Source organism: Netta rufina, assembly GCF_964035555.1.
Source record: "Netta rufina genome assembly, chromosome: 14".
Lineage (NCBI taxonomy): Eukaryota > Metazoa > Chordata > Aves > Anseriformes > Anatidae > Netta > Netta rufina.
The window spans coordinates 18414175-18438190 of record NC_140137.1 but is presented as its reverse complement, the minus strand read 5'-3'; the positions used below and the strand labels follow the sequence as shown (position 1 = coordinate 18438190).

Sequence of the window (24016 nt, the reverse complement as noted above, 5' to 3'; positions counted from 1 at the left end):
TCTTTTTCTTTTGTATCACAGAGTTATTGTATTAACTAGAAATATCACATATAGCTGTGGTATGAAACTTCTATTAAAAAAATAAAGTGATTTTCTCAAGAAGTTAAATCTAAGAGGCAGGCATGAGTACGCTCCAGCTTTGCAGCTTGAATCCAGCCCTCCCCACACTCCAGCTAGCTTTCCTCTCATTCCAGTTTTAGTTTCAAAGCCTTTGGGCCTTAAATTCTCAGTGATGATACAGTCTACATCGTCGCCTGCCAGCTAAACTCCATTCAGCTCCCAGAATATATCACATAATATACACGGGATTAAGTTGTTAGCTTGCTTTTCTTTCAACTGCTGTTCATCAAACAAATGGCACTTTGAGGAAGGAAACCTATTTTCCCAGCTGCAGCACGCACAATCTAGTTATCCATATTGCTGAAACTTTGCAGTTTACTATCTCAAAAGATGACAAATTGTTATGCAGAAACATTAAGTTGGTTTTCATTCAAATCAACTGGATGCTCTGTGCTCTCCCCTGCGCACTCGCTGCAGGTGGGGGGCACTTAGGCACATCCCAGGGACCTAAGCTGCCATCAAACCTGAGCCCCACGTCCACTGTGGTGCCCCTTAAAGTGCATAATTATCCCTTTTTACTGTTTGTCTACATGTCAGTCTCTTTTAGCCTGGGTGGAGCTGTGTGCTCTTACCAGCTGATAAGGTCTCCTTGGCAGAGGTCTGTGCACATCTACAGGGAGAACGAAATAATAATTTTCCTAATAATGCATCTCCGGTAATAAAGTTGTTGAATTTTCTTGTAAAACGCAGTATGTTCAGGCCAGAATACTGCAATATCTATTCATGAAGGTGTCCCCTGTTACAGAGGTACTGCTGGTTGTGTCAGCACAACGGGTTCAAAGGGACCTGCAGCACAGGAGGATGGGGAGCACAGCTGGTGCAGAGGGAATTGGACAGGGAGCAGTATCGATTTGGAAAAGGATTTACATTTTTTTTCAAGTGCCTGAAGTAAAGATAGATTTGGATGTGCAGCAGAGTTGGATTCTCCACGGGCTTGTCCCTCAAGCTCCCATTCTCACCCCAGCAAAGGGGCGTGAGCTTGCTGCCATTTGGTGTCCGGTTCGCACAGGAGGAATTGACGGTGCCGGATACAAAGTGGGAAAATCAATCATGTCCAGAGGGTTGGGATTATCTGCTCCTTAAACAATGTGGGCAGCGAGGTGCCTTTTGAGACACACACATCTATCTCCTCAGCTCCACTGATGCTCCTGGCTCAAAGCCCCCAGTGCTCCATATGGCACAGAACGCCAGTTTAAGCTAAGGTCATCTCCAATCTCCATATCTGACTGAGTTGGAGGTCAAAGGAAAGCTAGTGAACGCCAGAATAAAAGTTCCACCAGGCTCAAACGTGGTCCAGGGACGCAGGTGAATGAGGATGCTGGAATATGGCCCGGGTGATTCTCTCACTCGTAAAACAGTTTGCCCTCATTTTGCAAGCCAGTGGGCCATATCTGCAAGCTGATGTAAATGGCCCTCAGTCGAACCAAGCTGTCTAGAGCCAGGTAATAATCTGGTATACAGCTACAAGTTGGATAGCTAGTTTTGGAAACACAGCGCTGTATTTAAATATCCTGGGCTGTTTCATGCAACAGAAATTATTTTCTGGAAGATGAAATTATCGAAGCAACAATTCTGTTGACAAAAGTAGTCATTAGTTTAAGAGAGGCTCTGAAACACTGCTTGTTGCTCTCTGGAAACTGTAAAACAAGCTGTCAATATCTGCTAAAGCCCAGGTAATTATACATATGTCCCCCCGTGCTACCTTTTTTGATTGCCTGTGTGATGGCACGAGTGAGAAGCCACTAGCTGCGTTTGCTCTCACACAAAGCCAATTTGGTGCTAGCTTTTCCTGTCTTTGTGCGAATGAGATTAGCACGCAACTTTGCTTACAGGAACATTTTCAGTGGATTGTCATATATGCCATTTACTAACCATTCACCTGAAGGATGTGGGTCTGATACAGCTCTTCATAGCCGTAGGCATGACAGGTGTAATTGCCCATGTGAATAGTCGTTACCTTGGTGATGTAGAGGGAATCGTCTTCTCCAAAATCCTGCATGTAACAAAAGACAGGAAAGGAGCCTTATTATTTAGTAAAAATATTTTAAACACCACATGAAGGGAGGTCACCTGTTCAGTGGTTTTGATAGTATCACAGCTTGGGAACACAGCTTGAATTTTGAGCAGCGAGTTTTGAAGTTCATAAATCAACACGCAGGAGAAAACGAGTGGCAATTTCAGAGCAAGGCAAAGTAACTCATCTGAGAATACGAACTTTTGTGCTGGTTGTTAACAAGGTGCTCTTTGCACATAAAAAGATGGCAATCTCCAGCTGTTTAATTTATGGGGAAATTTAATATCTACCCATTAACCTCAGCTGCCTAAAACATTAACTTCTGGGTGGGTTCAAGTTTCCTTTATCTATGCTGCTTCTTAGAAAACGCGCGGTAACCTTGAGACTTGACGAGAAAACTGAAACTGTTTGTCAGCAAAGACAACGTCCTCGGCAGGAGACAGGGAAGAAGACAAAAAGCTTTCTTTTAAGGAAATTTACTTCAAATCAGCCTGCTTTGATCTGTAACTGGTTGACAAGGATCTTTCTTTTTCCCCCCTTCATTTACCCACATCTGCTCCTGCATGACACTTTTTGATTATAGGCGGGGAGGATATAAGTTGTTAGCGGGGTTTTGGCACTGAATATTTTGCACAACTGCTCTGTTTAGAAATATATTTCAAATTCCAGTTAACAGAAGCGCAGCACTGGTGGGTATACAAAGCAGCTTTTCTTGTTACCCCATTAACATTCAGACTTCTGCAGCTCCAAAATGTTTACACTTCTGTGCAAACCCGGAAGGACACATTTAAAAAAGCAGTTAATGAGCTTAAAGTATGTTTTTTCCTTAATTAGCTCCATGTGTGAAGCATGTTAAATCAAATTCTTTGCAGAATTTCACTGCAAAAATATGGTAAAAATCAATTTATGATCAGGGTGGCAGGAAGCCAGTGCAACAGGGTGAGTGTGGAGATGCAGGAAGGCAAAGTTGTGCTGCTTGTGAAAGCTGAAAACTCCCAGCCAACATCTTTCACTGTGACATGACCGAACCGATCAGGACAGACAGCATGAAACAGGAATGCAAACCTGCTCTGCTGGCTGAGACCCAGCACCTTGGGTCCCCATTTCTATGTGATGGAGAAAGAGAACCTGTGCCCAGGTTCACAGATCACAAACGACACTTGTTTGATTATTGAAAAGTTTTTTTTTCTGAAGCAAAACCATTTGGGGTGCCTTACACCTCACACTTTCTGCCTCTTCAGGGTGCACCTGCTTTGCAGGTTGCAGCTCTCCTTTCCAACCAGGACACTGAGGACGTTTCTGAGGGAAGCTGTGATCCTGCCGCAGACTTGCAAAGCCAGCTGGCAGCCCCGAAGGGAAAGTACAAAGCTGCCCATCTTCTGCAGGATGGGATTGATCTGGCACTGCTTCTGCTGGCTCTTGAATCTTCTCCAATAACTTGTGTCTGGCACCAGAGGAACCTCTTCATGCCTCTTGTCTCCTTGACAGGCCAGCGCTGTCAGGGCAATGAGAAGTTTGGGGACTTTCCTATTTTTAGACATGTTACAGGGCAGATTGAGAGTAAGCCCTGAGGAATAGAGTTTACAGGCAGGACAACAGGTTCACTCTTCCCAAAGCACAAACTTTGACCTGAGAGGGACAGAAATAACCAACCTGTATCTGCTATCTGCTACCCTGTCACTCTGACAGCACAACAAAGCACAAATGTGTACAATTACCAATGAGAGTAAATCCACAGATGTTCCTGAAATTCATTACCTGTCATCAAAAGCATCTCAGTGTCAGGCAGACCGAGCATCTAGACTATGGGATGAGCTGGTTAAACTAAACAATCCATTATTACAAATATCTACTCAAAAATTCCCATTCAAGCATTTGCCTTATTTTCTGGTCAGCTAGATCGTTCCTGCTGGAAAGCAAAGACGCGTGAATGACTGCAAATAGCAGAGATATCACCCCTGTTCAAATGGTATTTACATGAGATGGAGAAAACGCTTGCAGTGGAGGGGACTTAATAACAGTTTTTAAAGTTAATCCCAAAGCAACTCAAACTGAGTTTAGATCAATAAAAGCAGGATGGCTACTTTTATGGAATGATTTATAAGGAGATGTGGAAAAACAGGACAATAAAATCTTTTCTGTTTTAAGTGTGTTGCTTCCTTTAAGTTATCTCAGAAAAAATATTATGAATGCTTGGTTTGTGCTCTGTAATTGTCTTTTTATAGACAATCTGTTTTTTCCAATGCATACAAATGTATTAATATAAGTAAAGACCCTTGCAAAAACAAACTGATGCAAGATTACAGTATTACTCTCTTCCTCTCCAAATGCATTTTTCTTGTAAAGAGAAGCTTTTATTGGCAAAAGCATGGTTTATGACTTTTAAAAACTATTTTCTGACTTCCAGCACTTAAAAAAAGGTTATCAAATATGATTTAGGCAACGCTATCATTTACGTCAGGCACAGAAGGAAAATATCGGCCCCGTATTAGCACTTGCACACACACAGTAAATTCACACTGAGTACAACATTATTAAGAATCACCGGCACTAGAGGTGGGATGGAAAAAGTGGTTATTAAATTCAGGTTCAATACTTATCCCTTTGTTGCTACAAAAGGAATACTGAATTCTGTAACAAATTAATGACTCTTCCTGCGCGTTTATTTATTGCAGCTTACAGTTTCTCTTTGTGTTTCCCTGTGGATATAATTAGTGCATTAGGGTTTCACGGCTACATTTTATATATATGCACGCATTCTTATGCACAAACACCTCCCATATATATCTTATAAAGGCACACCGGGGAGTGTTGTAACACCCCAAGCCCTAAAGCATGAGGACAGGGAAGCCGTCAGTTCCCCAGGAGCCTCCTTCAATCCTTTGTTTCTCACCTCTGGGGGTCCCACAGCAGGCAGGGGCCACCCCATGCGGGCAGTGGGCACCCTGGTGCTCCCGGGGGATATTTGGGTGCATCTCCTGCTGCTGTGCAAGCTCGTGGGGCCAGCTAGCACTGGCAGGGTGCCCAGCGGCTGTCTCAGCATGCGAGGAAGTGGTCCTCAGCTGGGAGTAGCACAGCAGAGCTAGAGGCAATTTTACCAAGCTGAGAAGGGTGTGCAGGTCTGTGAGGACTTTTCTCCCGTCAGAAACATACACTGTGCAAGTGAGAGCTCTTTGAATAAAAGTTCTCAGAAACTGCTTAGCATGAAACATTTTTAGAGTCATGTTATGAACTTGCTTCATCCATCCATCCATCCATCCATCCATCCATCCATCCATCCATCCATCCATCCATCCATCCATCCAAACACACTCACGTAAACTTCCCTGGGGAGAACTGGCAGGGGAGAGGATGGGCAGGCTGTAGGGAATGGGAAGAATTCATATTTAACAAGGGCAATGGAAACATTTTTGTGTGCTTCGACATTTTCAGATGGCTTTTGCTTGCAAAGGCAGGTTTCCAAGTCACTACAAGCCTGAAAACAGTCAAAAGGAACCATAAACATCTATAAAAATGATGTACCGTGCAATTTTTCTCTCCCTAGAGCTACCACACCTTTCAAAGCTGAGTATCTCAGCGCTGCCCAGGAGTCGCAGCGCTGTGCACCCCTGGGAGCTGGGACTGCCCTACACCTAACCCCAACATGCAAAACGATGAACTGTGGAGAGATCTTTATGCATAGTATCACGGCAAAGGATTGGGAACCAGGAGAAAGGCAAAGAAGTCACTTCTGGGGCATGTTTTCCCTCCTTTAATGCTGAAGGTGAATTTTCTTGTGAAGGGGAAGAAACAGAAATGATGAAAATGTATGAACAAGAGACAGATACCCTTCTAAGAGCTACAACCAGCCGAGCCTTGCATCAAAGCAGCCAGATAAGGATAAGGTGTTCATCACCTCTGTTTTATGAATTTCATTATAAAATAACACTACATGTTCTGGTTTTAAAAAAAAATATATCAAAAAAAAAAATCAGCAAGCTGTGCTTATAATTTCTCATAATTGATAAGGTCAACTAGTGACAGATGATAAATTGACTTCTCCAGCAGTTTGTCTCATGTTTTCTCTCCCTTTTTGGAATAAAAAGTTCTCTGCCCTTCATGAGCTTCTTTTATGTCTTGCAGCTACCCTTCAAATAAAGGACTGATTAAGTGATCTTAGGATATGTTTGAACTTTTCGAGATTAAAAAAACCCACATCATCCTGCATTTTAAATTGATAACCGCTCAGTAATCTAACAAAAAAAAAAGTCACCACTGCACACACTCCATTTCAAAAAATAACAAAGCAGATCCTAGAAAATGGATATGTACTTTTTTCTATTGTATTTCCTTTCCATCACTACTGATTACCCAAGGCATCGGTCTCTCCAAACAGAAGATTTTTCATATTTATTTATCCCATTCCTCCCTTCTAATGCATTCCCTGGTCATGCAATCTGCTGCAGCTCGGAGACACCGCGCTTAGAAATGTGTAAAGCATTGCATATTGCTTGTAAATCTAGTTCCCATTCTGTCTCAAGTGAAATCCAATATGCAACTGTAACGCCACAAATCTCCTGCCCTGACACCTGGGGACACGGAGATCAAAGAGGGAGCGAACACGGAGCTGGGCCTGCCGAGCCCCGCGGCTGCCTGGGGAGCACGGGAGGTGCTGGAGGGTGCTGCCACCGGCACCTGCATTTTTGCCCTTTTCCGACTCTTTTTCAAGAGGTCTTAACGGGTCTTGGGGTTGTTCCAACACAGAGGGGAAACATATATAAAACACTTGAAAATTTTGGCAAAGAGGAAGTGTTGTTTTCCAGGAAATCTTAGTTTAAGGAGGAATTGGCATAGGGTAGATTCAGGTTTCTTACTTTTTTAGGGTAACTTCAATTTTTTTGAGGAAAACAAAACAAAACAAAACAAAACAAACAAACTTGCTTTACAGCTATACATGGTCAGAAGGAACAAAACCTGACGAGCTCCCCTGCTCTCCAGCTGTCCCCAAGCCCTGACGCACGGCAGGCTGCAGCACGGCACCACAGGGTGGATATGCCCTGCAGAGCAACCGCTGCCCACCCCATGGGGTTTTATCATACACGGTGTCCACCCACCCCAATCACACACCAAATGCACCCAATAAATTTGAAACCGGCCAGCACCTTATAGACATTGAACACCTTTTCAAACATTTTCCCCATCAGACTCTCCTGGGAGAGTCCCAGAGATGGCTGACATTCCCTCACCAAATCAACTTCTAAGTATTTATATTGGAAGGAAAGGCAGAAGAAACAGCTCGCTGACTGATCTATCCTCTTAGGAGAATCCCACTGTTTGCTCATATTTCTTCTTAAATAATTTGTACTTTTCTTTCCCTTTTAAATACCTCTCTTCCAGCACTTCCCACTCAGCCCAAGGAAGCCGGGAGCCTTCCCCATGCACTTTTGGTACGTCCTTCAGCCAAAACCAGTTCCTGGCACTGGGGCTCACTGGTGGCACTGGTTTTCCACTAGAGGGAAATCAACGCCGTCACAATTTCATAACAGACAACACAGTGATGAAAATCTGTTAACCAGTTCACTTTAAAAAAGCCTGCCTGATGCTCAGAGTCTCGCTCTGACAATGTTTACAGGACTTCAAAACAAAATGTACCCAAGCATTTAATGAGATGATTATTATGCAAAATCTACAACAATGGCTATCACTTTGAAAGTGATTTCTCCACACTAATCAAATGTCTCTGATCTTTTTTACAATAGATTCATGAGTGATTCATATAAAAATAATAAAAACTAAATTAGTCATGGGCTCTTAAATCACTTTCTTTGGTGCTCTTAATAATTCATTTCCTGAGACAAGCTGAGAACTTATGCTTCATTAATATTATTTGTTCTTGGTTTTACACATGCTATCTTATACTTTAGTAATCTACACGGAGAAAAATTCAGCCTTAAGCATATGCAAGAAAACTACTGCAAACACAGCCTGATGGGGTATTAATTTATCTGTTCTTGTTTTTCTGCTCAAAGAATTTAGAACATAAGACTTTGCTGGAGAGCCAAAAAAGTTTTTGGCGTGAATATATGGAAATGGTCTTTTAAAATAGTCGTACGATTATAGTACAGATAAAAATGGATGTATTTTATACCCTGAGAAACTCATGAGTCAGTATGATGAGGAAAATCCACAGTAGGTCTTCCTGCTGGAGCTGTTGGTGGAAGGGAGGAACGAGCATCCCAGGGATTCAGTGAAATGTTTCTATTAATTGGATCCACTGGACATTTCAGAGAAAAGCAAAGATTATGACTGAACAGGTAAGTAACAATCTTGGGAGAAATTGGTATTCATAAACTCCAACTTTCTCCTTACTGTACCAAGGCAGGGATTCATGGATTTTGGTCAGTGATTCCACCAGTCAGGGCAAGTACTGGAGAGTACAAGAGATATCGAAGAGCCCTGATTCTTCTCATTCTCAAATTTCCTCTAAAGCATGTTTGTAAGCATGCCAGCCTAGTTACCTCAATACTTCACAGCAGATGGTTTTAATAGGCTCAATCCTTTCTTCCTTCTCATTTTTAGAAGATTCACACTGTATTTATAGTTCTCCTTTTCTGTTATAACACCCAGACTGAGCGTACGCAACGCATCTAGAGGAGAACGAGATCTAACATCTCACATTTCACAGGGTTTGTGACCTACACGCCTGTAAAAAATGCAAGCAAAACAAAACCACCCCAGGCTGTGAAGAGTAACGTCTTCCTCCACAAAAATATGAAGTTTAGGAAAATGAAGCCTTATACACGACTGGGTATTTAGGACCAGGTGATCAGCCGTATAGTCTCCATTAAAGTATTGATGCATTTGCAGAGATCACCTACAAACTTTGGACTGTGACCCAAAATAAGCTATTCCACTGAAGGCACAAGGTGCATACCAGTTCTGTAGTCTTTACTATAGAAAAGTGAGAGATTATATATTCCAAACATACTGTCAGCATTAATTTTCCACTTAACCTCTATTTTAGAGCCTGCAAAAACCTAAGATATTATAAACACTGTGCAATTTCTTAAACTTTGATTTGAAGGAGAAAAACTTGGCTTTAAATATGCAACTTTCTGTAATTTACTCACATCACTGTATTAGTGCAGCATCTAGGATGACACAGGGTTTGATCATTTTAATAGCCTCATTTCTATTAGCAGGATATTAAATGGGGTTATTCACACCTGATCTTTTCGTGATCTTTTTATTATTTAACAATGGAACTACATTAAAAGCACTAACAGGAATTTATCTCCTTCAGGCAGCCTGTTCTAATGAGAAATCTAATCCAGGTGACTCGTACTTGTAAGATTGGCCATTTTTCTTGGTCTCCAAATATTACACATGGAAAATGGACGTTAACATGAATACGGAGTTGGACTCGATGGTCCTTATGGGTCCCTTCCAGTTTCTATGATTCTATGTATGAAAGGTGCATCGAAGCAGCTAGGCACAGATCTTACATGAGCCATGAGATACACAAGGAGACAAATCTTCCTGGGCATGCAGGGAGATGTGGATTATGAGCAATAAACGATTTAGAGAAGTCTATGTCCCCACGGGTTGACTTGTGCAAGCTCCATATGCTTTGTGCACCATGGACCTGACTGCTCTCTGCTGCACAGGTTTGCAGATTGGGATTCAGCTGGAGCAAGGCACACGGATCTGTATGAGGAGGTGGAGAACCTGTTTTGAAAAGAGAATCACTGCTTTTCCTCCAAGCAGTGAATTACGTCTCTGAGTTAAGCCTATGTATCTCAGGTGTCTCTGAGGTCCTGGGTGATGACAGCAACTGCAGCAGCAAAATCCACATTGTTTTCATGCTGCATTAACAGAGGCTGGATGGCTGAAGGTGAGAGCAAAGGTCTCTCTAATATTCTCCGCTCATGATCTTCTAGATCCCTGTTATATCCCACATTATCTACCTATTTTTCAGTTGGAATCCTGCTTTATTTAATCTCTCTGTTCAGAGCTGCTTCTGTATCTGCCTCATCTTTGTTCCCCTTCTTTGCTTCTATTATAAACTTGTTGAGATGGGACGACTGGGACTGCACATAATATTCACCATGATGTGTATCAGGGATATCCTCTGGCACAATAGTGTTGTCTGCTTAGTTCTCTGATACTTTCCCAAAAAGCCCAACTGTCTTATTTGTTAGAGATATTTCATCATCCAGCACGGTCCTCCCCAGGCTGAGTCATGCCCCCATACCCATGTTTTTCACAGTTGATTAATAAAAATAGTCTCTATAATAGAAAACTGAATATGCATGAAGTTGATACGAGGGGGAAGCATTCAAGACTTACTTGAGAATTTGGCACGGGGACTTCTTACTGAGCGTTTCTCATTGCACTTTCTGCAATATGAGCTAACTGAGGCACACAGCTGGCAACAGTACATTAAATAATAAAGCAAACGATAAGCTGCATTTTGTTAGCCCCCGGGAGTATGCTTTTTAAGCACAATTATTGATTTTTCATCAAACAAAGAGAATGACAAGCAATGAACTAGCTGCAAAGCACTCTCACTTCCCTACCTTCATTCACTGGTGTGCTTTTCACAGGGTGGGAGCTGGCTGTGGAGTCTTGCATTTGCTCCTAGACGAGTTTGTAATTTTTTATTTTCTTTTTTGGAGAGAAAGGGCATATGATCCTAACTGGCATCCACAGAAATGAAGAAACCTATACTTTAATGATGTGTAATGAAAAGCGTATTTTTGAATTAACGATCTAATGCAGATTTGAGTTCCACTGTACAGATTACTATGTAAGGAATAATGAAAAATACTCATGAATATACGTTATAGCTACCTGCATTATACTTGGTAATTCACCAAATTCTTATCTACTTAAATTCTGCAACATTTGTTTTTATATAATAATATTCTTTTATCTGTTGTTTGTGTATGTTTTCATCATGCTTCTGTAGAATCAGCTTTTGTTTACAAATTTTGTTTATAAATTTATGTATTTTTGTCTAGAGATGATGTCAAATCATGTGAAACAATACTCTATAAATACTGTCTAAACACATTTGACTCCATGAGGAGTGTTTTATATTTTGAAATTGAGGAATGCTTTCATAATCACAGATTTGGTTAAACATACTGCTTGTTCCCAGGAGGCAGAAGTATATTATTTTGAAAGATGACATAGTTTAACCACTTTGCTATTCGTAGTCAAACATCAGTTTATAGTTACAATTATAGTACAATCTCACCTAGTTCAGCTACATCGCAGTTATTTTCTTCATGAGAAAAGTTGATGTGACTTTTTTAAAGTACAGCACCAAAGGCACTTAAAATGGAAAAATAATCTGGATGGGTAATGTATGGATAAAAATATCTTTATGCTAAAAGCAATCTTAAATGTTTGCAAGAAAAATCATTTAATTACATGTACCATTAAGATGGCTCTTTTGTAATAGCTATGTGACAACTCATTAATGCATTTCTTCACAGACAAATTATTATTATGTAGCTTATGAAAGCTTCTGATTAAAAGAGCAATGGAAAATTATTAATATTTTGTTGCCAATCAAGATATCTCATAAAATTGATTTAAGTAAAGCACATAAACAACCAGGCTTTATAGTAATCTTCAGCCTCTCAGTTCTGAGTATATTTAGGATTATCTAGGTTTTTGTTGACTTTGTCACTTCTAGTATTAATTTGGAATACTGTCAACCTTCTCATAGCACTTTTGTCAAGAATCTGGAGAGAATAAAGCCACAAAGGACTTCTCAGTGGTTCCTTTCCTCTGCTGCACTCACACCTTCTTAGAAGAATTCTGTTTTATTTTATTTTATTTATTTATTTTTTTCAGAGTTGGGTTTATATTTTCATCTGATTTCCCGAATTAGCATTTAGAAGAGAAGCAGTTTAATTGAAATATAATACAAGCATTTTTCCAAGTGTGTGAATATCCTGTAGGTTTGTATGTGATTACCACTGTGCCAGGAGCAGGGAGGATTTTCTTGAAGTTAAAAAGGTACAATTAATCTCCTGTTGCACTTCCAATTAGCCAAATTGCTAAGCTTATTGTAAAAAGCAGAAATGCAATTGAGTTTCTGCTTGAGGCATACTAAAAGAAAACTGAATTAATTTAATTAACCGACTTCAAGTATATTAAGGAGCACACTGCCTTTACTTTCCTGCTGTCAGTGCCTTTAAGTAGATTATTGTTTAATGTGAGTTTCTGCACCCACAAGAGGCTGCCACCCATCCTGACCTGTGCCAATGAATGTGTGTGGCTGCACTTATTTCCACATCACAAACCTCAGAGCAAATGTTGTGGCTCTGTCCTTGCTACACACAAGAATCAACCCCAAGCAGAGGCATGTTCCCACTTTGAAGGCTCCTAACAAGTGCTGCAGACGTGCAGGTGCCCCTCCTTGGTAGCCAGAGAGAGGACACACCTGAGCTTGAGTCCTACAGGGAAATAAAGGACCACAATCCCCAAATTGCATCACCTCAAATAACTCGACCAGCATACAGATGGTGGTGATATATAAGGAACATAAAAAGCTTTACAGTTTAATTAAAGATGGAAAAGGTGCTGAGGTGTTTATTAGATAAAAAAAATGTTGATGTGCAATAGCACCAGGTGTTATATGACAAGGTGAAAGAGATCATAAACTGACACATGAAACATTAAAATTGAGGCATAAATCCTGGTTTTCCTCTTTGTAAGTCTCAAAGTGCTCTTCTGATATAATATCAGTGAAACTAGTTCAAACAGACCAAAAAGTGATGGGATATATATATATTTTTTTACTGCTGAGTTCTGTGGGACTGTCCAAGGTGTGAGTAATCATTCAGGATCCAGTTATATACAAGGACATAACCTTTTCTCTTAACATTGAATAACAAATGCAAAAGAGAATTACTTGTATGTAAACCAGAAATCCACCTGGACCAGCACTAAATTCAGGAGGAACTAGGACCTGAGCATGAAAATCTACTGCTCACGATCCTAACTAAAACAGTTGGAGTTACAAACGAAGCCTCAGAGCCGCGTGCTGCCCTTCAGGGATGTGTTTGTGCTCCAATTCCCAGATTATCATTTTGTGTTCCAGTCACACATCAACTACTGATGCTCCTTTAAGATCAATGTGGTCATAAACAGAATTTCATAAAGATGATACAAATGTGTGAAATTTTCATTATTTTCTTGTTACAAAATCCTGTTACTGCTCTTTCAGATTTCAGACCTGCTGACTCTCCACAGCTCCAGCCCTATCTGGGACCCAGGGACAAACCTGAGCCTATAAATACAGCGTCTCAGATCGACCGAGTGAACAACACTGCTGAAAGAAAACGCCTTTTCTAGACTCTGATCACACAAAGCTGTTGAATTTACTTATTATAGATTAAACTAAGCACGCTGGCAGCATGTGTAATCTTTACTCAGCTTAATCTGTGTCGAAGAATAGATCTGTTTTGAAGAATGTCTGAACAGGACAGTAAGCTGTCAGGTCACCCATCTGCATGTTTCCCTCTGCCACTCTCCCACTACAGCAGGGAATGCCTGATTTTGCGCATCGTATCTTGGCTGGTTTCCATGCATTCAGAGTGACCTCAAAGTCATTATTCTAACCCTGGCACTGACGGATAGCTATAAGAAATCTGGTCAGGTACACAAGCTGTGGGCTGCCTGGGCAATCCTGTGCATCCTTGTTACTGTTCCTTTCTAGACCTGTACCAATTCTGTAGCAGCTCGTTTACTGGTTTCACATTGGATTTCAATGTCATGCTCCAAATGGCAACATAAAGTGCATTTGAAAAAGGTAATTCTTGCTTTGATGAAAAAAAATGATGTTTAGATGGCTACAGTTACTGAATTTGTGTGTACAGTAGTCACCTATACACAGTGTGCACTATTTTCCTACTAAGGCAGAGTTAACAAATAATGCACTAAGTTGCAGTGCATATTTCTGTCTTGTATGCTCTAATTTTCATGTATTAATGCAAAAGAATAAAACAAAGACTTTTCACATTTCAGCAGTCCTGAATACACAACAATTTAGGGAGCTACAGTATTGACTGTAACAACTCCGAACTGAGTGGTTATCAAATTAACAAGAGCTGAACAAAAATATAAATCAACTCTTTCTGTAGTGTAATTAAAATAAAAACTGATTTACTGTGTACTTTAATGCAAAGAGAAATGAAATACAGACCATATTTTTTACACTACTTTCCACTCTCTCCATAATTAAATGTTATTAAATAAATGAGTAAGTTTACATGATTATTCAGGTATTGTCTTTACTACAAACTATGGCTCATACATCAGACCAGTGCTGCGAATTAAAAAAGAGATTCATCTCCCTTCCTGTGAAGGTACCACCACACCCTGCTGAATTATCCCATATTTTAAACTGCTCATCAGAAATACTAGCTGATAAGTGAGAGCTGAGAACAGACTGAAAGGCAAGTGGAAGAGGAGGACAGAGATTTATTTGATTTAGATAGAGAAGAGATTTCACTGCCAGCCATAAATGTGTTGTTTCATGCTCTTGACGAACCTGATTCTTTTACTAGGAATGAGGCACCTGAGATGTTAATGGTTTGGAGAGCTCCTTTCCCCAGTTTTGGGGCTGCTGTCTGTGGACCTTTGGTTGCACCAAACTGATCAAGCAACAAAGGATGAAGTATCAGTGCTAGGCAAATGCTGGGTTATTGCAGTACTGAGTTTTAATTTCGCAATAACATATTCCAAGCACCCAAGCTCTCAGCTGTTTTGCTTTTATTCCTTCGACATTCACATAAAAACAAAATTATCATGCCAGCTTCCAGTTTTCCACAATAATAATAATGAGATAAAACTTGTTCCCTTAAAACTATCATCTGTTAAATGAAGTCGTATCCAAGCCCTAAAACCAGTAATGGAGGACTTACGTTGATATCCTCTAGGTCGAGGAAGTTGAGGATGATGCCGTTGCGTTTCCAGATGATGGGGGGCCGCAGCGCCCCACGGATGCCGCACGTCAGAATGGTGCTCAGGCCAACCGTGATGGTGGTAACGCTGATTTTCTGGTCCTCTGGCAGGCTAAGCCGAACCACCTCTGCAAAGGCAACGAAACAGGAATAATACGAAATAGTACCATTTTTATCATTTCGAGTTACAGCTCAGGATGTGATTTTGCCTGAAGAGTTAACAGCTTTGGTGGGAAAATCCTGCACCCTGTGCAGTCTCCACTACGTAAACGCACCGAATAAAAATAAAAACCAACGTCCACTTTTGCGAAGATCCCTTTCCATCCTTTCATACGCCCTACTTGAAAAATTGCTTTAACAACTCTCGAGTAGCAATTCTGTTAAATTTGTTCACTAAAATATTTGGTCCCTTTCAGTAGCCTTGGGCAGCCCGGTAGGACTCACTTCAAGGCACCTATCTATCAAGTGCCTATAGACACCTCGTTCAAAACTGGCTCGTACAGCAGTACCCAAACAGCTCAGCATCCTTTCTCCTCCAGCTTCCACCCAAGCTAGAAGTCAATGCCATGTGCCACAACCCATACTCACTACTGGAGGTCTGAGGCTGACTTTGGGCTGCAAAGATCAATACAACATTGCACGTCGTGTCTGCCAGCCGTTAGCTGTTCTCCTACTTAATATTCCCAATGCCACTTTAGAAACAGCACAAGGTGTTGAAAATAAACAGTCGCTATAGTATTGATAAAGGATTGATTGAAAATAGGCACGTTCGACCAACCTATGGCTATTATTTGGGCTGTGGTGGTTCCTTGCATGGAACAAGAAGAGGGTCTGATGCAGGCCATCAAATGATTTCTGCCCCTGAAATGTTAAAATCTAAAAGGAGTAATAGAGGAGGACTGGGAAGAGGAGAACATCACCTGCCCAAGAGAGACACCTCATTAAGCATCGCCCTGGGGAGCTGCTGGAGGAGGAGGCCCCAGACTGCAGCCAGAGGGGGTTAAAACACCCCGACACCTTCATCCACCTGCCTGCAGCACGTAAAAGCATATAGGTACTAATAACACAGCTATTTTCTGCATAAAAGAAATCTCCTTTTTATGAATAAAATATTTGGAGTATACTTGACAGGATACAAAACTGATAATTACAAAAATATGTAGCATGGAGTAGGGCTAATGAGGACCATCTTTTCTTGAGGAGAAATGAAATAGAGGGTCATTCATTTACAAGAATTTTTTTTTTCATCTTACTGCTGCTTTCCTCAATTCCCCGTGCTGTTTCTCACACTGCCTGGCACATGCTGGGCTCCCATCAGCTCCCTCTTCAGCAACTTTTTTTGAGTGTTTTGTTACGGGAGAATTTAAGGCTTCCCTCCATCCTCCAAGTGATAACTAAGAGGCTTTGATTTTTCATTTAAAAAGCACAGTAATGAAAAATGTATTTACTTTTACTTAAGAAGACACCTTGTGTAGTTGCCACTCTTAGATGAACTGTATCGGGACAAGAGGTGACTTTTTACAATAAAGAATGTATTTAGTGTAGATTACTTTAATAAAAACACACTCCTCTCCTGAACATTGTGTTTGAAGGCATCTTATGACTAGCACATTAAGTTCCAAAAGTCTTTCTATTAGCAAAGGATTATTTTGTGTTGTTTTAGCCATAGCTTTATTGCTACACTAGAAAAGATCCATTTATACAACCAGATGCCTTGGGATGGAAACAGAGATGCCCTGGGAGGATACAAGGGCTGTGCTCTTCTGTTTAAAAACACAAATCTTATTAAAAAAATCAGAATCTTGTACTTAAGCTATAGACCTCAAACACACTGATGCTAATTGGACTATGTGTACAAATTATTCAAGTCACCATAATGATTTTGTGTAGAATCCTCTAGATTACGTATTGAACTGCGCATTTTAGTTTTTAAAAATCTTTACGAGATAAAAGGATTTTTACTACACCCATAAAACTGAACAGAACAAATGGGTAATATTCACAAAGCGTGCTCACTTGCAGAACACAGGTCGGAATGGAATTTGATCCTAAAAATGAGCAATTTTGAGTTCATTTGGAAATTCTGCAGGATGGTGCATACACAATACTTTTGTATATATTCAATAGATTCAACCAGTATCAATCCTAGCTTCTCATATTTATCAAGTCACATCAAACCCAGTAGTCTGCTTTGGGATTTCAGTTGAAGCAAATTCTCATCCCAGTCCAATGGGAAAGATAAAAGGGGTGTCACCAACCAATCTGCCACCAAGAGGGGAACGGGATGCTATCACTTTTGACTTGATCAAGACAGGGGTAATGCCTTTCTAATAATCACCTTTAAGAAGAAACAGATGCAACTGTGTTTCCATGCATCAGAGGTCCTGAAATAATCTTTCATCAGGTATTTTGCAAAATACAGAACTAAATCAAGGTCAACAAAAGGCGGCCAGGACACTGCAAACTCTTTGGTGATGGCAGCAGCCCAGTCCTGAAACCTGTGCAGCTCCAGGGACAAGGCAGTGCCATTGTCAGCCTTCTCCGACCAGGGGGATGCATGTCCTGGCCAGGGACAGAAGGTGATGAGGAGGAAGGATCGCTCTGTCCTGCTTCTTCTGCCTTTTCTCTCTGCTGTTAAATTCAGCCCCAGAGAGGCCACGAAGCAGCAGGGACTTTGAACTGCCCCAGGTGCTGCTATTCTGATGTTCTTACGTTAAATCTCTTGCAATACCAAGTCCCACGGTGACATATGGAAGATCGTGAAGTCTTACTAATTCCTTTTCTTGTTAAAAATGTCAAGATATTGTCGAACATTTTCTTCTGCTCCTCCTCCTCTCCAATTTTGCTTCTTAAGGTGCTAAGGCAGGAGTTGCACTGCACCTTTGCAAGCTCTGCATACTAATGCGAGCAGGTATTACTTGTTGTGCTGTTTTATCATGGAAATCTTTTCTCTGCTGTCATTTGCAGCCTGCCAAAGGCAATCATAATTTCACAATGAAGACATGTATAATTGAGGTCATTATAGGGAGCAACCTGGAATGAGCATCTATGGAGAAAAACTCATTGATTTAGCGTGGCGTAGAGATAATTTACATAGTAAATGTCGGTTGCCTGCCTGCCTTTGCTCATGCTATACTATGCAGAAAAAGATTTCACTTTTTTTTTTTTTTTTAAGTGTTTCATATCATTAATTAGATCTTTTCACTTAAATCTAAAGAAAATATATTTTTAATACACCGTTACCACCTTTAATCGTTGTTACATTTGTTCACAGATGTCTTGTCCTGCTAAAACAGAATACGGGACAAATTTTGCTTTATTGCTTAGATTTTGCTGAGGGGACAAGGAAATAATTTTTAATACTATAACTAGCTGTTAGGCGGTATACAAAGCACCAAAAAATAGCACTGTTTGAAGCAGTGAATGAAAGAACTTACTCCAAAGAAAGTCTCAAGCACAGATTCTCTCTCACCCCCAAATTAACTCTCCTGAGCAGAGACCTTTTGCTGGTGAACTAAAGCATGGACAGTGCAGCCCTAAATACATCGTGTTTCTCCAGCAATGGTACAAGTCAGGATTGATTTAATGGCATGCAAACTTCTGCCTCCCCTCAATTCCCCAAGTCCTGCAGCTGTGTTTAGGCGCTGCATTGCATTAGTAATTCTGTTTATTGTCTTGTGGCCCAATATTGCAGTCCGAAGGTCAATGGCGATTTTAGCATTTCTTTCAATAGGCAGAAGTCTTCTCTATCTGAGTACACTCTCAGGTGAGGAGCTGACTGAATCAAAAAAATCAAAACAATTAATGGATAAGAGGATAAAGCACAATAAACCTTTTTTTTTTTTTTTTTTTTTTCCCCAAATAATTTTGATGAGAAGTATTTGGCTTTGCATAGAAAGGAGAGATCAGTTTTAGACTTTCTTAAAACTGAGCTAATTGCAGCTAATGGATTTTAAAATGTGTTGCATGGGAGATGCATTATAAACACACAGATGTACATGAGATTTATCCAGCCAAAAAAGACTCCAGCTCGGGGTGATACTGTTTGGGATGGGATGTGGTCAACTAATTAGTCACTGCAGAAATTAAGGGCAGTTCACAGTGGGCCTGAATCAGGAAAGCACTGCATAACACACTCATAAATTACTCATATTAGCATTAGTGATTTAGTTTCTACCCAGTCCATAGACTGAAGAAACGAATTAATAAAACTGTCACCACACAAATCACCCTGGGTTCGTGTGCCTGTGCAAACCCATCACACCGGCTGTTCTCAGGACTAGCTCCAGAAGAAATGTTGCCATGTTAACACAGTTTGCTGGTTATTAAGGTTTGACAAGCCAGTCTTCTCCAGCAGTATTTACGGCCTTCTCACCTGTCCGCAGTCAGTGAAGAATTATCCATCACTCAACCCCAGAAGAGAACTCCATTTTCTGAACACCAGCCTTGGATTACAGGAAAGCCAGTCATGCTACTCAAATGTTTATGTTATTAATTAACAACATTAGAGCCGTTAATGAACGCGATTAAAGTTGTTCACAATTAATTAACCCAGAGAATTCCTACAGCTCCCACGTTAGTTCAGAGCAGGTGATGGGGATGAGTCTTGGCTTTATAACCTGTGAGAAGCAGCCCCATGAGCTGGCTCTGCCTCTGGTGGGAGCCCTGCTATGGGATGCTTCAAGAGTTTGGTTTCCCAGGAAAAGAGGTACCACAATGCAGCCTTCCTCTAAGGCTTATACACTTAATTAATGTGAATACTAAAATGATTTCCAAAGCTAAGGAGAAATGTTCATACCTCAGCTTTATTTTGTAACTGTAATAATTCAAGTTCTTAATGTAATTTATAAATCCTCAGGACCTTGGGCATGCTACTTCAGGAAGTATTTTATTGTAAATTCTCCACTAAATTAGTAATGCTGTTTTCTAAGTCATAAAAAGGTATAATTATACGGCTTGCGGCATGAAAGAATTAAGTTCTTCGAGCCCTCTTCTGTCATTACTCATGAAGGCCACAGGCTAGGACTCCCTGAGGCAGGTCCCAACCTGGCAGTGAAAGCCTAAAACCTGTCTTGTTACAGAACTCAGCATAAATACATGCAAATCTTCAGCCATCTCCAGCCCTGGTGCTGGAGGACAAGACCTTGTCTCGCATCCCTGTCAAGGTTGGACAACTTTTCTAGCCTGTGTGAGTCTGAACTGGTGAAGGGTGAGCTGTGTTCCCAGTCGTTGCAGTTGAGAGCTACCAAGGGTGTTTCTTGCCCAGCCCTGGGAGAAGGAATTCAGAGCATTCCCTCAAACCATCATGCATATTGAAAAAATAAAAACAAAAAAAGCTCAGCTTTGAGATATGAATTTGTATCGAGCACATTTGCAGAGCTAGTAAGCTTGCAAAAAATCCTTCTTACTGACTTTGAACCAAACGCAGTTTCTTTGCATGCTGTACTCTAAAGATCAAATTCTTTTCTTTCTGAAGAAAGGAAACAACACGCTTCCCACCGTAAAATCCCATCCCTGCCCTCCTGTTACTAATCAGAGAACATTCAGTTTGTGCAGAAAGGGATAATTCATTCATTCTTGAAAGTACATGAATAAATATAAGTTGTTCAGTGCTTAATTATCTAATCTCCTGAGGGTGATAAGTGATAGATTCATTATGTAAATAGTCATAAGTAGTCTATTTTAGAGAATAGTTTACATAAATGCATTTGTTTTTATTTTAAATTCCTATTTCCCACAGATTGAGAGCAATGTTGATATGATTAATTTTTGATAAAATATTCCCATGTTGTGTCAACAATGTCCTGCCTACACTGTAACAGCCTTGCATTTTCCCAGTCAATTTATTAATTTGAAAAGCAAAATTGCTAATGGTCTAATAGGCTCTCATAATTACTTCTGGTAGTCATGACTGTTAAACACTTGACTCAAAAGATTTGCCTATCTTTTTAAGAAGAGTCAAAAATACACAAGAGTTTCCTGCGCTACCTCTCTCCAAATAACTACCGAGGAGAAGTATTAAAATTTTCCACTGAATGCACAGGAAAAAGGAACATTATGGTTTGGGGATGGGGAGGAGTTTCAGCTGCTTTCTGTAGTTTTGCACTCTCTACTCTGCCTTTCTGGAATTGAAAGAAATAATTAGTAGCATCAGTGGTTTTACCACCACAGAAGCAATAGCTGTTTTCTTTTTTTTTCTTTTCTTTTTCTTTTGAAGTATCAGCATTTTTAGGAGCTTAAAAGTTTTTTCCAGTTCTTGATAGATTTCTTAGACTCAAAATAGGGGATTTTTTAGAGTGGGCAGGTTCTTTCAAACCAATGAAACTTTTGAGAGCAGCTGCTATCTGTATTTAAAGCATGGTGTTTCAGAGGTCCAAAAACATATGAAACTACTAAACTTTCTTTTTTTGAACTTCTATAAGTTACAGTAGCTGAACTGATTTATACCTGATTTAAGGCAGAAAAAGATAGCTTCTGGTAGAGGATATGGCATGCCAAGTTTCTCCCTGGAGTGAATTTTTATGGCTGCTCTATAAACCCCCAGGGTTTATCATGGAAATGCTGTCAGACCATTAAGTACAGCATGACTTGTGGGAACCACTGTAATGTGTACGTAAATTACTTTGGAAATAGAGACGAGTCAGGCCACAGGGTATTTGGGGTTCAAGAAGCATTCACATGTAGTTTAAAACCACTGAGACATCAGAAATGGCTGTAGTGAACAGCTCCAATCTTGCACTCTCCATTCATTTCGCTTTGAGTTTGGGGCCAGCAATATGCAATGAATGTGATAAACTGAAAAATGCATGAACCAGGAAACAAGGAGCCCAGAAAAAAGGCTCATACTTCTTCTAAGCCCTAGATTAAGGGTTTCTAAAAAAAATCCCAAGCATTTAAAATGAGGTGTATTTATTTCTTTCATATTCCCATATTTACTGCGTTCATAAACAACCAAATCAGCGATACCACACATCTCAAGTTGTAAATAAGCATTAGTAATACTTTTCATGGTGCTTTCATTGCTTGTTGTATGGATGACTGCAAATTTAGCTGTGGTGATTATATGGATTTTGTATTTTTTCTGACTGCAGCTACGCTCAGGATACTTAAGAAATGCACGGACTCTGCTCTTCCACGCTCACGCCATCCCAACTCGAGCTATTTCATCCCTCTTCTTCAGCTTCCACCCCAGCCACTGCCCATTTGGGTTCTGCCTCATTAAAGTCAGAGTCCAATCTCTCCCCTGGGGCTTCTGGTGATTTTCCTCACAAACAGCGTCCCAGCTCCCAGGCCAGCAGTATAAAACCTGAGCACATTTCATTCCTAAATTAGAGTTACATAAGTAGGGAGAAAACAACGCAATCAGAAGTGAGTGATGAGAAGGCAGAGCCACCTATTTCTGCCATGCACCCCGGGTGGATGAGGGACTTGCACCGTGATGTATGGAAATGCCACCGCCCAGGCTGCAGAGCAGAATTAGTGACATGAAGACTCAACTGCTCCGGGCTGAGCTGAATGTGGGTCTTGAGGAAGCATTTCTCCATGTTGTGGTGTTGGTGTTGCCAGTTCCAACTTGGAGGGTGAGGCTCCAGACTGATTTGATGTGATTTGATATATAGCTCTGCAGCTGGCATGAACGGTGCAAATACGGCTGTGAGGATCTTCCACCACCTCCCTGCCCATCCTTCCAGGGACATGGTAATTTCCCCTGGTGCTTGGGTGTTTTCACCAGGATCCTTGCTGAACCTTAGTGCACAAAACCAGCTTCTGCCTTCCCCCTGTGCTCTCCTTCACCCCTGCAGAAAGCTGCTCAGTGGCCAAGAAAGCAGCTGGCAGCGCTGTGCAGAAAGGCAGGCTGGGGGAACGGGGCCCTTCAAGTTCTGAATGTCTGCTTTGTCTGAGCTATTTCCTTATTTCTCTGTTAAGGAGGTATTTTCCTTTTGTGCTAAATGTGACCGGGGAGCTCCTGGTTGCTGCAAGGCTCCTTGTTGGCTCTGCAGCTCCGGTGAAATGGTTATGGAGCTCTGAGAGGGCTCGGCCTGGCCAAGCAAGGGTACAGCAAGGTTGTGCAGCAGCAGCACTCACCCAGATAACATCTCGTATTTTAAAAATAAGTCAGCTGATAAAAATTTCTGCATCAGCGCTCCCATATATGTCCTTCCCATACTGCAAATGCAAAGTTTAGGAGAAAGTCAGAAATGCGAAGACAGGACAGCAGCTATTTGGAAAGAGGCAGGTAATTAATTAACACTCCCTTCTGGTGAGGAGGGGGAATGAAACCAAAGAGCAAAGACCAGCACCTGAAGAAAATCCCCTGCTTCATGTTATCAGCACATCTTCTGTTGCAGGCAGGTTTTCTCTCGGTTAAGCCCTTCCAAGCCAAATCTCCTGCAGTTCAGAGGCTTTTAACAACTGTGTGGAAAGGGCTGGGCCATTCACTGGCGCTCCTGCGTGAGGCCCGGCGGGCAGCGGGGACTTTCGACACAATTTTGAATCAGCATTTCAAAGTTCAGCGTTTCTGTGGGTTTAGGCTCCACAGGGAATTACAGGATGGACAACAAAAGGCTGAGAAGGGACCGGCAGGGAAGTGGTAAGTACAGGCTTCCCAGAGCTGCTGTGGCCGAGTGGAAACCTCTGCAGAGAGCTTCAGAGATGGGGACGAGAGTGGGAAAGCAGAGCCCGTCCCAGAAAGGGAGTGCCCCCTGCTCTGCCTCAGTTTCCCCCATGGAACAACCCCCTCTGAGCCACCCTACAACTAACCCGTTTGAAAAGGCTTCTCCACGACCGTGGTGACAGAAGCCACACAAACACCCGCAAGCATGTCGTGTCTGTGGATTTCTCATTAAAAATCCTCAGAGGTTCACAGATAAAATCCACACATAAAACTGAAATTTAATTACACAAAAGTACTTTGAAGCAG

General features: G+C 41.1%; 1 protein-coding gene across 1 annotated transcript in view; it reads right to left on the bottom strand.

Moving 5' to 3' along the window:
- Positions 1 to 24016, bottom strand: part of FSTL4 (follistatin like 4) — a gene marked incomplete at both ends in the record, with an annotated part of 199594 nt that overhangs the window by 22757 nt on the left and 152821 nt on the right. Inside the window, 2 exons of the mRNA XM_084295100.1 lie at positions 1993 to 2113; positions 15058 to 15224. Coding sequence (XP_084151226.1) covers positions 1993 to 2113; positions 15058 to 15224 — 288 coding nt within the window. The remainder of the gene's footprint in view (positions 1 to 1992; positions 2114 to 15057; positions 15225 to 24016) is intronic.